Below are 17718 nucleotides of genomic sequence, written 5' to 3'. Positions count from 1 at the left end.
AGGACAAAGACTAGGCGTAACAGCTGCAATTGAGTGCTTCCATTTTAATTTAAAGAACAAGGGGGTTTAGTCAGCTTTGCTGACACACTTTCTACCAGGCACTGAAAGTTCAGCACTACTGGATTGTCATGTACTCACAATTCTGTGTGGAATTAAAACAACCAATACATTTTTATTAAAGAATGTTATAGTCACACAGTGCTCCCCTTGTTATTCCATTTGTTTTATATAAATAAATAGTTAAATATTGAGAGCAGTGAATTCTTTTTTATTGGTTTTATTTATTTATTTATTTTTTTACCAATCCTTTCTAGTAATTCAATAACCCTACTTTTAATGACTACATTGGTGTAATCCTCAGGCCATTATCATTACCCTTTCTTAACAGGTTACTCCCATGTTTTTAAAAGAACAGCAGTCAATTCTAATAACATTTAGGTAGATTTTTCTTCTTTCAAAAAGGTAGAAGTTAATTAAACCCTTGAGTAAATGCTTCTTGCGTTTGGACAATTTATGTCCTTTACAATATATCCTATATAACTTACCATGTTGTATGATGTTTCAGCAGTTTGTTTAAAGACAGTACACCACTATGGTAAGCCTTTCTTATAGTCTTATTAAATGCTTGGGAAGTCATTCTGCCTTACTTATGAAAGCAAGTTCTACACCATACTTCATAATATTGAAAGATTGCTATACACTATTTACATTATTAGATTTGAAACATATTGCTGTTCACATGTATTTGCATACATTATTATTTATTTATTAGCAGATGCCCTTATCCAGGGCAACTTACAATTGTTACAAGATATCACATTATTTTTACATACAATTACCCATTTATATAGTTGGGTTTTTACTGGAGCAATCTAGGTAAAGTACCTTGCTCAAGAGTACAGCAGCAGTGTCCCCCACCTGGGACTGAACCCATGACCCTCCGGTCAAGAGCCCAGCGCCCTAACCACTACTCCACACTTGTTAAATTTGCAAGCCCCCAACAGATGTAATCCTTAGTGGTTTGAGCACCTCACTGTGTACATTACTGCTATTTAAATTACATCACTGACCCCTACGATGTAACTCGTTTATTTGCACACCTTGCAAAGGTGTTACGTAAGTTTCCCTTGGCTCTAACGAGTTGGATATGCCCCGCTCCCCAGTGGAGCCAGCACAAGTTGAGTTTTCTACGAGGGAATACAATACTGCAGGGAGAAAACGTTTTTCATTTTATTACTGTTTTTTAAAAGTTTTCCAAAATGTTTTTTTTTCAAAATGCACTCTATAAAAAAACAAATAACAGTTTCCACAATATTGTTCTCGTTCAGAAAATCTGGAACAATATTGAAAAAAAAAATGTTGTTATCGTTATCCTATGTAAGATAAGTTAGCAGTAGGTGTAAATGTGAAGTACATGTTCCATACAGTTTTATGTATATATTATAAAATATTTAAGAGAGGTGTTAACTTTTAAGCCCATGTTAAAAAATATTAGCTCTGAAGGCATTTCCCCGAAAATATAAAAGTATAACCACACTATCATGTGGAAGAATAACCGCGTGAAGTAATGGAAATCACAAGATATTGGAGGTTTAGCATTGCCTTACATAGGAAAAAAGGAAAACTAAATTAAAGCTACACAATATGAATTAAAAGTGTACTGTGCACACTTCTCACCGCTTGAAAACTGCTCCTCTCTGACAGGCGTGGCATATCTGATATATTCACCAATGGATTCGGAATAAAGTCCAGCCCCATGTGACTTGTCTCGGGGCTAATGTGATTAGTCAGCTCTGGGTGCAGGCCCCTCCCTCTTACTTCGGTGAGAGAATGTATGACGTTTGATGCTAACGCTATGTGGTAATTTGACTGAGTGAAAAGGTGGCAGCGAGACTGCTTGTACAAATAGTCGTCTGAATGCACCTGGAACTCAAGTAAGGACAGAGGGAGCGGATTATAGAAAACAAAATTCATTATAAAAGAGAAACCGTCAGGCGCTTTGAATTAAAGAGATAACTGTCAAAAGACAAACTGTCATCGCAATTATTTTTAGCTGCCAAACTATATTATCAGCAAGCTGTCAGAAGATCAACAACACAAAAGCTAAATGTGAAAAGGTAATCTTTTATTTATTTACGTATTTATCACAGACAGACCTCTCATTGTATGCGGATCATGTAACTGGATAGCTGTTAAAAATTCAGTTCCTGCACTGGTGGAAGTACAGTTTCATGCACAGGTGAACAAAATGGGAGGGAATTTGGGGTGTCACCGCTCAATCCCAAAAGATCCAGCGGACTTTTGTCACAACAAGCGCAAATTCAGCGCAGCGTGCAACTTTAGCAACATTTTGGTGAACCAGGAGAGGCTGAACATCAACACAGCCACTGAAGAGGAGCTGATGACACTGCCTGGGGTGAACCGTATGGTCGCCCAGAACATAGTGGAGTACCGTGCGTGTATAGGGGGCTTCAAGAAAGTGGAGGACTTGGCTTTGGTAAGCGGGGTCGGTGCTGCCAAACTAGAGCAGATCAAGCTAGAGATCTGTGTGAGCAACAGGACGGGCTCCACCCAGCAATCACCAAGCTCCCTGCGCAAAGACGTGAACCAGGAACACCTGGCTTGCACCAGGATCAACATCAACACAGCCACGCCGGCTCAGCTGATGAGCATCCGTGGCATCACCGAAAAGATCGCCAAGAATATCGTGGACTACCGCCAGCAGCACGGACCTTTCAAAAGCATAGAGGACCTGGTTAAAGTCGCCTACATCAACTCCTCATTTCTGGACAAAATCAGGTTTCAAATCTTTGCAGAGCGTTCCCGACCTTCGTCAACAAACACCAACGGTGGGGTAACTTTTACCTGCAAGTCTCATCCCAGCCCGACTTCTCTGAGCCTTCAGAGTGAGGATCTAGACTTCCCACCGGGTGGACCGACACAGATCATCTCGGTGCGGCCAAATGCAGAAGCGTTCTCTGGTCTGCGTGACGGTAAAGCCGTTCTGAGGTTAGCAACCTGGAACCTGCAATGCTGCTCGTCTGAAAAGGCAAACAACCCCGGAGTGCGGGAGGTGGTGTGCATGACGCTTCTAGAAAACGGGTAAGCCCGATTTCACTGTGACGGTTTATGTCTGCTAGATACTTTGTAATACTGCTGCAGGATGTTTACTCAGTGTTTAGCTGGTTGCTACAAAACATGTACACTATAAAAAAGGAATTCTACATTTCCACAATTTCGCACGAGTAAAGTAATGCCTAGTTAGAGTGTTTATTTATGGGGGTATTTTAATAGGGCGATTTTGTAATAACCACAAGTTTGGTAATGATGATACTTTATATCCATAGAAACCGATGTGTCTCGTGTTTATGAGGTAAATAGCATCGCCCTTAGCAACCGATTCAAATATAGCAATATGTATAAATAGAAATGGCAAATTGCTCTAAATTAGACTACAGGTCCATACAGTTATGACGTCGTAAATTAATCAGAATTATTCTGTGCAGTACAACACTTTCGTGTAGATACTGTAATAGCAAATCCTGTTAAAAATAGGACTTTTCAGGGGTGGGACAAAAAAAACAACAAAAAAGCAATCATTATCAAAAAGTTAAATGTATTCACAGAGAGATATGTCCCCAGACCGAACAAGTTATTCCAAATGAAGTTAACATATTACGTACACACCACCCATTCCACTAGATCCCCTTCGCAATGGATTTAGTCTGCAGCAGGGAATAATAAAGGCTTACAGACACGTCACGTCACATCGGTTATATTGTTATATATGGTTGTTTTGCTTGCAACACTGTTAAACAGGATCTTATGATGTACCACGGCATGTTGGTTTGTTTAAGCAGTCATTTTGCTGGTTATTTTATTGGCTGTTTATCTTTGTCCCAGATGCCTGTCTGTTGATAAAGGCAGTTCAGTTTGGCTCAATGCCACATTCAAGGGAAAGCAACTTGAGGTCAATGAACTTCTCAGCGTTGCAGTTACTTAAGGTTAGCAGCCAAGGATTCTTTAGATTATGCTGTTTATGAAAAGGCATATATTAGATTAGCTGTACTTATCCTGTTGTCTTTTCCAAACAGCTGGATCCAGATACTGTAGCCACATTGTTAGATTCTCATATCAACCCAGTACTGCAGTATACTGTACTCTACAGTACATGTAATATCTATGCAAACATTGAAAACAATACTGTATTTAAACCACGCAGTGGTTTAGTAAATTATCATGACCTCAAAGGCATGGAAGTTTTATTCCAGATGTAGGCTTACTATCCATTGCCTTTGACTTAGGAGATTCTGGAAAAAGCATTTGTTCATAAAGAAATGCTGAATAATACAGAGGGAGTAAAGTATTTTCCTAGCACTTCCAGCCATTTCCTAAAGGATCACAATGACTCAGCAGCAACAGCAGGGCTTGGCAACCCATCCAGTACCCTCAGCACCAGCACTGCAGATACGTTTTTGTGTCATTGAGTAATTTACTCTCCAATGTAAACACTATGCGAGTAAAATGTAACATTACCTTGAAGTCATGAGTACTTTCAATACATATTGTACAGTACTTTATAATAAGTTATGAGATATGCACTAACTACAGCCTTACATTTTAACTGTAATGTTACTTTGAACTGCTATACAAAGACAGTCTTATAATAAAAACTTCCCTTTCCTTATTTTTCACCGGTAAAAAATAGAACAATGACTTTTTCACAGGGAGTCTCTTCCCACTAGAACTACTAGGTTGTTACAGTTGTTATAGTTGTTTTCTGTTTATCTTCCTTACTTGGTCCATGTGCGGCAAATTTGCTTTGCGTATTTTTTATGTATTAAATTTAAATGCCATACGTGATTCATATTTTTTAATGTGTAAAACACCCAGTACGCAGCTGATCTGGAGCGCTGGTTATAACTTATTTGGACTTGATACTGGCTCTTTAACATAACTCTACCATTGCTGTTACTGTGATCTACAGTGATGAGTTTAACCCCATTCTGCATAATCTCCTGTGTAGGATCGTTTTCACATATATCTAGAGATCCACTTACCCAGTTATAATGCTGTGGACTTTCTTCAGTTATTGAGAGTATCAGATATACTGAATGGAGGTGCCATTCTGTATGCATATTCTTTATGTACGCCTGCACTGAAGAATGCATTACCTTTTTGCATTTATTTATGTGATGAATCTTCCTAGGACATTTGTAGCTCATTTTATTGAGATTTCAAATATGCAGCACCAGTCTGTCCATATGAACCTATGTCACCCATATCTTTTGAAATATATAGAATGTATACTGATATCTACAGGTTGTTACTGACTTACACTGAGATGTCTTTATGTAGTGCAGTAGGATTTGGCTATCAGTAGTTTCCTAAACTATTACCGGAAGGGAAGTTCTGTAGAAAAACCATTCCAGTAATGCATGATTGTCAAATTTGAAATCTCTTTTGCACTACAAAATGAAGATAAGTGTTGTTTAGGGCTCGCTTGAAGATTTGGAAGAGACTGGAAATCTCTTGATTCATCAAAACTATTAAGCTGACTTAAACATATTAATCAATGGTGACTGCTAAGCTTTACAAGTTACGTGATTATTTCATTTTGCAAGAGATAGTGCACTTTGTTAATCAATAAGTTTAAAACTTAACCTAACCTGAATTGCAGATGGTTTTTGTTTTCCATTTTGCTTCTCAGTTGTTGCTAAAGACACAAAAAAACCTTACCTTTTTTAACAATGGGTCATTCCATGCCAACCCAACCAGTGCCGTTGCCTGCCTGTCTCAGATTTTCCTAGAGAAATTCACCTGGGGGTTTTCACACGTTGAGTTCAGAAATGATAGACATTATTTTTTTTAAATATTCCCTTTTGACCTGTGACCTTGCAAGGGTCAACCTAAAGTGAGAAAGGGACCTTGACCAGAAAAATCACCCTGGGTGCAATTTAGACACTACCATCATGTGTAGAACCTCGTTCTACTCATATTGAATAGGGCTTTTCAGAAAAAAAATACTAGGAGCACCCTACTCATTTCTGGCAAATTGCACGACGAGGGGTAACTGACGAGATTTATTCGAACTTCAGTCTAACCCTTTACCCTGTAGGGGATGTGGGTCCTAAAATGTAAGTATTGCTGTAAGAACCTTAGGAACTTCCAAATCCTGTGAAAAACAGAAAACCCCCAGGTGAATTTTTCTAGGAAAATCTGAGACGGACAGGCAACGAAATAACCCTTTTCTGGTTGAGTTGGCGTGGAATGACCCCAATGTCATATTTTCTGTATGCTGCAATGCATGTACGGAGGGGATCCAGAGAGGATATTAGCCTAGCTCAGAGACCTTGTAATGAGAACACACATGCTAGTGGAATAGCATTGTGGGGCAAATGGTAGCATTGACCTTACAACTGCACCTTTAAAACCAGTTACTTTTTTTTATATGATCCAGCATTAAACAAGTAATGAGTCATTATCAAGAAAAACCCACAGTAAATGCCTTCTGCTTACTTCCTATATTTGCATAGTTTCTAGTAGTGCCAGGCATTGCATCATTTTATCAACACCTGAGTGATCCCACATACTCTGCTGTATCCGACTGACACTGTCTTATTGGTTTTCCAATATATCCCAGACGGTACCACATTCTGAGGGGAAAATGGGAACAGCAGAAACATATGTTCAAGTATTGTAATTCCTCTGAACATGACTTAAGCACTCTGGACTGTTTGAAGTTAAGGGTGCAGATACTTACTGGGTTGTCCCTCATTATGGTGGTATGGCAGTTCAATTTGCAGGCAACATTAATAATGTTGTTTTGGAGATTTGTGTTTGGAGCAGAACCCTGCCCTGTGTAACTGCCCCAGTATCGTATCACTAGAGCACCATGACACTATTTATCAGCCTCCAAATTTAGCATGCTGTGTATGGCTCTGCTTTCACATTCATGTAGGGTTGCCTTCCACATGAACCCTTTCCTTCCGAGGCCTTTGTTACAATAGCTTTGTCTATATTCATATAGTAGTGAGGTTCAAAATAAATCAAATAAAAGTTATGAGCAGTAGTCAGTTGTGTTTAAAATCCAGTGTATAATACAAAACTGCTGCTGATTTTGATGGCTTTTAATTTTTTATTCATTTTGGCAACATATCAATCAATCAATCTTTATTTTTATATAGCGCCTTTCACAAAAATTTGCCTCAAACACTGAACAAGAGAAAATAAAATAAAAATATATTTAACAAGAAATACAGAAATGAATATACTTAAAAGCAATACAAACAAGTAATACATACATAATTATAAATAAGTAAGTAAACAAGTTAATTAAAGAGCAATAAAAACAAGTGATAAAAATAAATAGAATTTACAGAACAATGAACGCTCTGACATGAAAGTACATTTTCTTTTTTTTTTTTTTTTTTTTTTTTTTTAAATGTAGTCGTTGCCAATTATTTTTACCCCGGTTTTCACCCCAATTTAGCATGCCCAATTATTATCTGTATCCCCGGCTCACCGCTCGCAACCCCCCCGCCGACTCAGGAAACGGAGGCTGAAACACGCGTCCTCCGAAACGTGCTCCTTCCAAGCCGTCATTTTTCGCACTGCAGATCCACAGCAATGCTACCAGACCTATAGTGCCGGAGGACAACACAGATCTGGCGGCTCCGCTGCAGAGCCACAGGCGCCCTATCGGCCACAGGGGTCGCTGATGCGCGGTGAGCCGTGGATTCCCCTGCCGACCTAAGCCCTCCCTACCCGGGCAGCGCTCAGCCAATTGTGCGCCGCCCCCTAGGAACTCTCGGTCACGGCCAGCTGTGACATAGCCTGGATTCGAACCAGAGATCTCCAGGCTATAGGGCACATCCTGCGAGGAGCGCCTTTACTGGATGCGCCACTCGGGAGCCCCCTGAAAGTACATTTTCAGTCTTATTTTAAAAACAGCAACAGAGGGACCCTCCCTCACAGACGATGGCAAGCCATTCCACAGTTTAGGGTCTCTGTAGAGAATGCTTTGCCACCTGCATTTTTTTTCTGTATCCTTGGAATGTTAAGCAAAGCTGCACCCTGTGATCTAAGAGGCCGACTAGGAGGATATGGAATCGGGAGTTATTTTAAGTATAGGGGACCACGGTCATGGAGAGCTTTATATGTCAGGAGCAGGATCTTAAAATGAATCCTGAAACGAACAGGAAGCCAGTGCAAATCTGCCAAAACAGGTGATATGTTCATATCTCTTGGTTCTTGTTAAAACTAGCTGCAGCATTTTGTACAAGTTGTAATTGTGAAATAGCATGGCTAGAAATATCAGAGAACAGCACATTACAGTAATCTATCCTTGATGTTATAAAAGCGTGCATTAGTATCTCTGCATCAGACTGAGAGAAAATACATCTAAGTTTAGCAATATTTCATAAATGGAAAAAGGATATCTTAGTGACATTCCTGATATGTTGCTCAAAGGAAAGCTCTTGATCGAAAATAATGCCTACATTTCTCATTTCACACTTCCAATTAGAGGGGAAGCCACTAAGAGCTAGGTCAGATAGGTTTATGTTACTTCGGCAATTTAAGGGTCCCAAAAGCATTGTCTCAGTTTTATGAGAATTTAGCATCAAAAGATTTTTTGATGTCGGCCAGACAACTAGTCAATGCACCTACAGCTAGGTTGTCCCCTGGTTTAAATGATAAATATAGCTGAGTGTCATCGGCATAGCAATGGAGATTTACCTCATAACTTCGAGCAATATCCCTCAAGGGCAACATATAATATGAAAAAAAAATAGAACCAAGAATGGAACCTTGCGGAACACCCCAAGTAACTGCAGATGTAACGGAAATCTATTTGACAAATAAGAACGAAACCAAGACAGGACATTCCCTGACAATCTAAAATAGAGTTGGCAATGGTTTCAAATGCAGCACTTAAATCTAGTAACATGAGAACTGAGAGTAAACCCATATCGGAAGATAGCAATACATCATTTAAACTTTAACAAGGGCTGTGTCAGTGCTGTAAGCGTTGCGGAAGTCGGACTGAAATTTCTCTTTGGTGTTGTATACTACAAGAAATTTGTTAAGTTGATGAGCTACCACGTTCTCTAAAACTTTGGATAGGAATGGGAGATTAGAAATAGGCCTACAATTATTAAGAACTGTGGGGTCTAGGCCAGTTTTTTTTAAGTAATAGTTTAATAACAGCAACCTTGAAGGAGTTAGGAACAATACCAGACAACAGTGAGCTGTTAATGATACACCGAGCTGTAGTGTTAGTCTTAGCAAATACTTCCTTGAACAGTGTAGTCGGAATAGGGTCTAAAATACAGGTAGCGGATTTCATTCATTACTAGATTCGTAAGATCCTGCAAGCTTATCTGAGAAAAAGTGTCAAAGACTTGTTCTGTTCTTGGAGCATCAAATAAGTGTGGTTCTTCATTGCTGTTTTGTGACACATCCTGTTTAATGGTGGTATTGAGATTTGATTTTCATTACACGAGAGTAGATGTTAAAACTTCATGCTGATTTGAACTCGGCTCTCGCCAAGATAAGTACCAACTAAGACGTAGCTTTACAGTAAACTAATGTGATCCATCTGTGTCTCCATCCATTTACGTTTCCTTCCATATGATGATGTAGATATCCTTCTGTCTGGTGTTAATGGCTGAAGTGTAATGCTGGCTCCAGGGATCAGCTTATTTTGCCTCCCTGGCGCATCAGCACACACAACGGCTGCGATGCTGGCTCCGGGGATCAACCACAGTGCGTCCGTCTGGATTGAGCTAAGTAGGGTACATCTCTGGGGTCTTCAAGTGGGCACCTTCCATCCTCAGTGTTTCGTCGACTAGCCCACGACACCTCAAGAGGGCTTGACGGTGATTCTGGCGTCCCAGCATCACCCCCCTCTGTCCCCCACTCAACTCAGCCCAGCTTACTTACCTGTACATCAGTGTTTCTTTCTTTCTATTGTGCTTGAGATCCCCAGCCAGAATCTTTCCGTCTCAACCACAGCCAGTTGCTGCTCCTCTCTGCTGCTTCAGATAAGTTCTTCACTGTGCGACGTAACTCTTGGCCACTGAATCCGACGTCTCTGAGAAACCGGGTTGTAGAGTGTGCCACAAATCCTCGACAATCCACTTCCACTGGGTAAACCCGGACTCTCCATCCTCGCTGTTCCGCTTCAGTGGCTAGTTGAGCATACCGCAGTTTCTTCCTCTCATACGCCTCATCTACAGCATCCTCCCATGGCACTGTTAACTCTACCAGGTGAACAAGGCGTGCTGATCCAGACCACAAGACAATATCTGGTCGAAGGTTAGTGGTGGCAATCTTAGGTGGAAAAATAAGCCGTTGACCAACATCTGCCAGCATTTTCCAGTCTCTAGCAGCTTCCAGTTGTCCTGGGCGAGGATTGGTTTTAACACCTTTTCTTGGTGGTTGCTCTCCTGGGCGGAATGTTGATTGCGAATTTCAGCAATTTTTTTATTGAAGTGATTCATGAAATCGCCACGGTCAGAAGTAGTCAACGGAGGGGACTCAGACTGTGGATTAGTTAATTTAGCTAGAGAATCAAATAAAACTTGGATTATTCAAATTGTTATCTATAAGGTTTGAATAGTAGGCTGATCTGGCAGAAGATAGAGTGGCCCTATATTTCAAACCATTATCCTTCAAGGCAAGGTAGTGGACTTCTAATTTAGTGTCTAACATATGACTGGACCAGTGATAGAAAGATTGTGATGGACAACTATAAAGGAACCAAGTCAGGTGTTTAGTATTTCAGTGCTCTACAGTGCTTTCTCTTATTTGTTTTATATTTGCCATTTTGTTTGAAAAACCATTAGGCCACAACCTGTGCCAGCTAAGCAATGTGTTTTTGTGGGGATGGCACTGGTGACTACAACAAATATTGCTACAGTAACTGGGTGGAAGGGATAAAACAGTATGAATCTCAGTGCAATGATATTTTATGAATGAAGATAAGATAATTGTGCTGTGCTGGTTGTTTTAATTGATCCCGCAATGTTATTGGTTTTGTTTAACAGATAACACACTTTTCAGTCAACAGTGTCCATTGTTTAGTCATTGGTGACTGTCACTGCCTGGTACTGGCCATAAGCCAACTCCTTAGCTTCCCAGTCGAGATGGTTCTATTGTTTCTGTGTGGAGAGACACCAGGGTGTAACAGCAAACAGGAGGGGATTCTCTAAAGGACTTTGTCATCTTCTGGAACTTAGCTATTCTGCTTCATTTTTATTGGTGGATAACCTGATCAAATGGAACTGTACTGTTTTGAACATACTGTAAGAAATCCTGTTAAAAACACAGCACTATACAGGTCCTGGGAGCCAACAAGGTATTCTGTGCGGCACAATACTGTATACAAAAATTATGCTTGCTGTCCATCTGTCTTTTAAAATCCATAACTCACAAAAAAGTAGGTTATTGTCACACATGTAGACCAAGGCATATACAAGAATTGTGGGAAATCTTTGCCTTTTCACCTCCAGGTCAAGGTCACAGAAAACCAGACTGATTTTCTCTTTTCGACCTTCTCACAATGGGAGTTGAACCAATGATCTGGTTATGGAGAAGATTTTGAATTAAACAGTTACGTATTGTGTTTGAAGTAAATTCGCGAATCGCAATTTGTGAGATAAAAGATTGTATTACCGATTGCAACCACTACAGGCAGTTTAATGGCTTCCAAGCTCAGTACCAGTTGTAAATTTTGGCAAGCTGTAGCATTGCAGCCCAAGTGTCAGCAACAGATCAGTTTTATGGAGCAGTTTCAATTAAAAATACTGCATTAGTTCATTATCTCACGATGCTTTATAACTTTAAACACCATAGTAACCATGACCCTATCTGCAGTCTGTAAGGAGTTATAAGCTAGTTTTACATTTTAACTTAAGGAGAGGTCAAAGGTCACAGGCAAGGTCATTTTTGAATGAGCACATATTATTTCCTATATGTGTTCCATAGTAACCGTTAACCTATCTACACTTTGTAAGGAGTTATAAGCTAGTTTTACATTTGACTGAAGATTTTGAAAAGTTTTTAAAGAAATGTGTCAGGTGGCCATATTGGTTTACGCACAAACACCATTTTTGAAAAAAGTCAATTGTATTGACACAGGGATGATGCTTGTCAACTTTGGAGTTAATCAAATAAACCATTTTTCAACTTAAGCGGTTTTAAATTTACGAAGAAAATGTAGGTCTGGCGGCCATCTTGTTTATATTTTGTCATATTTGAATTCCATTCTCCCCAGGATGATGCCTACCAAGTAAAGCTTGCAGAGTGAAAAAAAAGAAGCACCCGTTCCAGAGTTGGTTCGGGGGTTGCAGAGGTGAGCCAGGTTGAATAATAATTGGACATTCCAAAATTGGGTGAAAATTGGAAAAATAAATAAAAATTATTGATAAAAAAAATAAAAATAAATAAATGTTTAAAAAATGACCTACTGTCCTATAGTAACCCCTTCACAAGGATTACTGACAATGAAACAATGTCAAAACCCCCTCCCAATACTCCCAGTTATCTTCAGAAAGAGATTGGACAGTTCTGCCAATTAGTCAAGTATTTAGCATAGAAACCAGCTGACAGGGGATGTCTAACTACTTTCAATGCAAGATCAGATTCTAAGTATGTTAATGGCATCCTTGGTTTTTGTTTCAGTAGTAAGCAGGATAAAACGTCACAAGTCTATATTTACACCAATGCCAGGCTAAGCTGCTGCAGTGCAGTGTGAGCCATTGTCAGATACTTTAAGACAGCCGCAGTAACAAGTAGGCAGTTATTTCTCTGAGAAGTTGCCAATGTTTTAATGTTCAGTGCAGAAAGTGATCAGTGGTTTCAGACACATTCCCAGTAATCTTTTTGTTCCTGTTGACATTTTTTCATAGCTTCCAAAATTTGTATAAATTTGCAATATGAAAAATATATGAGGGATCTGCTACGTTCAGTGTTTTATTATTCGCATGCCACATTAAACAAAATCCTTGGAAACTATGAGTCATTTCACTGTATTTTTTTTTATTATTATTTGAAATTATTCATATGGAACATAATAATAAACAACTTACAAATTACTCTTAATTCTTAAACTTCCTCAAATGTCGGTTTAATATAATATTACAGTGCAGTAATGTACAGTACAGTTCGTGCCTGTGGTTGGGTCATTATGCTGTATTGTTTTTATATATTATTATTATTTTTTTTTTTATCCCACATTTGTTTCCAACAGTGTACACTAGATGTTTGGTTCTGATACTGGAGTCAACTGAGGTAGCTTGGAGAGTTCCCAAAAAACTATGGATAACATATTTTGTAGCACAAAATACACTGGTCTATATTGTATTCACTATCGTGGTGAGAGACCGGTGATATATATATATATATATATATATATATTAAACATTTACTTTACACTGTAGTGCAGTTTTATTTATTGTTTTCTATTTTCTCAATTGTTTGTTGGGAGTTTTGTAGTCCTCATACTTCCAGTACACTGTTTGTTTCATTTTTTTGTTTTTCATGGTACTGTCTAGTGTTGAACACTGTTTGTGATAGATGAGTGGGATTCTAACAAATAGTTTTTATCAGAATGACCCAGTTCTCACGATACAGAAGTAATCTGCTGAAGAGGTGACATGTGAACAGTTAGTAGTTTAATGTGAAAGAGATTAATTGACAAAGACAGGGTTAGTTGTCACATGTCTGCAGCACTCCACAATCCAGAGACTCTCTCAATAACAATCTGTGACAAGCTGCTTCTGGTTGGCTCTGAGCCATGGAACCATGCACAAAGTTGGCTGAACCCTTCGACTACTTGTGTAGAAACAGCAATGCAATTTGGAATTTGGAATTTGGAAAATACAATTTAGGATCATTAAATTTAAAACTACATTTAAAACTAATCATAGAACTTTATTTTAACCTCAATTTGACATTAGAGTATGCTTATTTTCTCATACCTGTGTGTAGAATATGGATTTTCTATTGAAACAAGACAAATGCACACATGTATTACATTCCAAACTATGGCTTCATTGGGAGTGTAACAATTCATTGTGTACTCATGACTCCTAACACTTTCTTTACATTTGTGTATCATGATTCATGACCCAAGCAATGCAAAGCTACTGTACTTGTAGTGGTTCTTGAATGATAAATAAATGCCATTTATATTTGGTATGAATACATTGCATATCTCCACTTTATTATTTTATTTAACACAATAGTCCACGATTAATGATCACTTGATGTTGTTACACATTGTAGAAAGCATGTGGTATCTTTGGATTTATTCAAAGCCTCCAATATTTGGTATTACTGGAAAATGAAAGTGAGTCAGATGCCCTAGGATTATTTTAACTCTTAAGCTTTCATTATCTACAGTATATACTGACTGAAACAAGTATATACTAAATGCTCTAAGGAATAAATGTTTATCCCAAAACAGCACCCTAAAACCTTTTAAACAAGACTGATCAATCTAGAAGATTGAAATGTTGGTTTTTGTTTGTTTTGTTTACCAGCTGAGTGATAAAATTGTGTAGAATGTATTTTAATGCAGTAACAATAGGAGAGTTTCTTTGTTGACAGGGGACATAATTTGATGCCTAACGTAGGAAGTGTTTAACCTTTGAGCAGAGAATAATCAGAAAGAAGCTGCTGTACAAACATCTAGCTTTGTTAGATGTATTAGTCCTGGTGTATTGATAAAGCACATATTTTATTATAGTTTCAAAGGAACAAAGGAAACAGAGTGTGAATAATTAGTGACGTGACCTAACATGGCAAGGAAGGAAGTCCAGATGAGACTGGTTGAACAGAAAACAGAAACTATATGTGCCACACACTTGTGTGTAAATGTGCAGTCCCTCCACATATCTGTATATATTATTATTTAATGTCTAATTATTTTACATCCATTTTCTGAATTATGACTGTCCAATTACAGTAGTTCTCCACCAAAGCAACACCCCACAACAGCTCAGAAGAAGTGAAGGTTAGTGGGTGTCCTCTGATCCCATGGAGTCAGTTAGGGCCGCAGTAGCATGGTGAGGAGTCCCTGCCAATTTTCCCTCACTGACACACAGGGTTGGTTAAGGACAGCAATAGCATAAATATTTAATCAAATTGCATCCCTGACAAATATTTATTTTCCATTTACCTATTTTGGTTTTGTGTAGGGACTCTGCATACATTATGAACTTCAGAAATAAATGCAATCCCTTTTGACTCCACTCTTAAGTTAGTAACAGTGACCATTTGGATTTGAGGAATATTTCACATGAATAACAGCACTCCCCTACCTACTGTACAGTGAGTACAATTGTGCTTGGGGCTGGTGCTTTTCTGATGCATTGTTAGACTGGTCTTCAGTACCTACACATTTTTTGTCTACAAGATAAAAAATACAGCTTATAAAACTGAAACCTCTGGAAAGAGACTCCGTTCTTGTATCTGTACAATACAGGAACTCCTCACAAGACCACCTGCCTTGTGCTTTTCATTGTTGTAACTTACGTTTCTGTAGTAACATCACATTAAAAAATGCAAGCTGTCATCTTGCACCAGGAAATGCTATGCACCAGTACGATGTTGCAATAATGATTACATTTTACCAGTGATTCAGCACTTCACGATTTTGCATGTTTAGTGAAAGCTGTGGTCTAAAACCTGACTGACATGTTGCCACAGATGGTTCTGGTTTTGTGCTATAAGCCATTAGATCCTTTTGCATGGAAGGCCTCGGTTGCAAGGGTGTGCGGTTCTTTGATGGATCCAGATTCAGTTAAAATGTTTTTGCCCACTGAGGATGGGAATGGGAATGTAGAGATGGGAGCCCAGCTAACAAGATTTAAGTTTTTGCAGGTATCAGGCTTTTGAAGACTGTCACCTACACCTGTGAGCAGAAACTGACCCGACTGTTACAGCTACTGGAAGCGGGACGATCTTTGGGATACAAATTGAATATTTGTGAAACTACAACAAATATTGTAATGACTGTAATATGTTTTAGAAAATAGTTTTAGCTGATGTGTACAGTCGTGTCGTGGTGTTCGCAGAACCAGTCCGAGCTGAGCCTGGCACAGAGTTCGAATCTTGTTGGGAACGTGCTGAGTTATTAGACATGAATTGGATGATTTAAACTAACCTGTATTGAAATAATACAATATACTCTTTGTCAATAATTATTGTAATACTGTATGTAGCCCTTTCAAATAGATCTGTAAAACCAGTAGAAAATATTATTAGCAGTCTATGAAAGCACCTGCTGGAAGGAGTCAAACTTGGCAGGCTCTTATCATAAGGCCTTGTTAGCATATTCCAGTTTTATGAGAAAAAGTAGCCAGTTTCTTTCATTACTTTACTTCCATTACTTCATGTCTCATATTAATCAACACCAACAAATTGTCAAAAGGCTAGGATGTCTTAAAACTTGCTTCAACTGTATTTTTTTATGATCAGAGAAAGGGGTCAGACTTAATTCAGTAAAAATAATATGTTATTGCCCTTATCTGCTTGCAAGCAGGGCAGTGCTAGATATGGAAGGTTCTTTTTGGCAGTCAAAGTGAGATTTATTTGTAGTCCACAGTTTTGAATCCAAGGTCTTTTTATGATAAGAAAACCTGGCAGTAGTAGTGAGCATTCTACGAATTAGGGGAGTTGTGTCCAGTATCAGTTCTTATCAAATAAGTAGCGACTTTCTTTGGGAGAAAACTGACTTCATGCGGTGAATTTGGAGAAGTGCTTACAATGGTGTTCCATATTAATCAAAACAATAGTCTTGGCAAGAAAACAGGGTGTCTGAATCCTGCTTGAGCAGGCAACTTTTAGAAACAGAGAAAGGTCAGGCATAGTCTGAGAATGGAACCGTTAAATATGGCTATTATACGTAACATATTTATTCTAGTTTCAAATTAAAATGAAAATTACTGAACTGAACACTGTATGTTTATTCAAAGGCAGTCTTTGTCCCATATGTTGTTAACACACATTTGTATATGAAGTTAAACTGGCCCATTGACAACACACTGAAAAGGTAACATAATATGCGGCTAAGAGGGACATATATTTTTGACCCAGCTTAATATAGTCAAATAGAGCTGGTGATACACATTAAAAACATCTCTCATATATACACATATACTTGTATTATATTATAGCAAGGATTCTGTGATCTTTGGTCCACCTGACTTTTTTAGAAAAAGGAGGAGTTAGAAAAAGAGAGCAATGAAATCATATTCCAATATTTTTTGGCAAGAAGTTATATCCAGTCAGTTTTGAAAAATGAATTGACCAGATCCTTCTAGAATGTTTAATTAACATAAAGATAAGAAATGTCAAGACCGTGTGATGATTAGATTTACTTGGGACTTCTGATGTATTCAATGGAGGGAATATCCTATATAAGCCAAGAGCAAGACCCCATTCGATACCATTCAACTTGATCTTGCAAGCTGATGTGGTCCATGCTCTCAGGTTCTCTGAAAAACTGATTGCTGTTTGCCTTTTGAAGACAGTTCTTATTTTTCAATATATCCTACACTATGCATATTGATGCATTGCTATAAGTTATAGAAATTATGTTTTAGTCTTAAGAGAGTGATATATTGAATGTTCTAGAACGTAGCGATGGACGCTTTAGCTTTTTGCATTTTATAGCCCAAGAGCTAATTATATGATAATCATATTTGT

The 17718-nt window shown here is 38.5% G+C and overlaps 1 protein-coding gene across 1 annotated transcript in view; it reads left to right on the top strand.

The window, feature by feature from the left end:
• Positions 1-1788: 1788 nt before the first annotated feature.
• Positions 1789-17718, top strand: part of LOC117400720 (endonuclease/exonuclease/phosphatase family domain-containing protein 1-like) — a 60225-nt gene continuing 44295 nt past the window's right edge. The window contains exon 1 of the mRNA XM_034001016.3: positions 1789-3102. Within this exon, the coding sequence (XP_033856907.1) occupies positions 2249-3102 (854 nt within the window). The 5' untranslated portion in view covers positions 1789-2248. The remainder of the gene's footprint in view (positions 3103-17718) is intronic.

This window comes from Acipenser ruthenus, chromosome 4, assembly GCF_902713425.1.
Source record: "Acipenser ruthenus chromosome 4, fAciRut3.2 maternal haplotype, whole genome shotgun sequence".
NCBI lineage: Eukaryota > Metazoa > Chordata > Actinopteri > Acipenseriformes > Acipenseridae > Acipenser > Acipenser ruthenus.
This window is presented reverse-complemented; position numbering and strand designations above follow the sequence as displayed.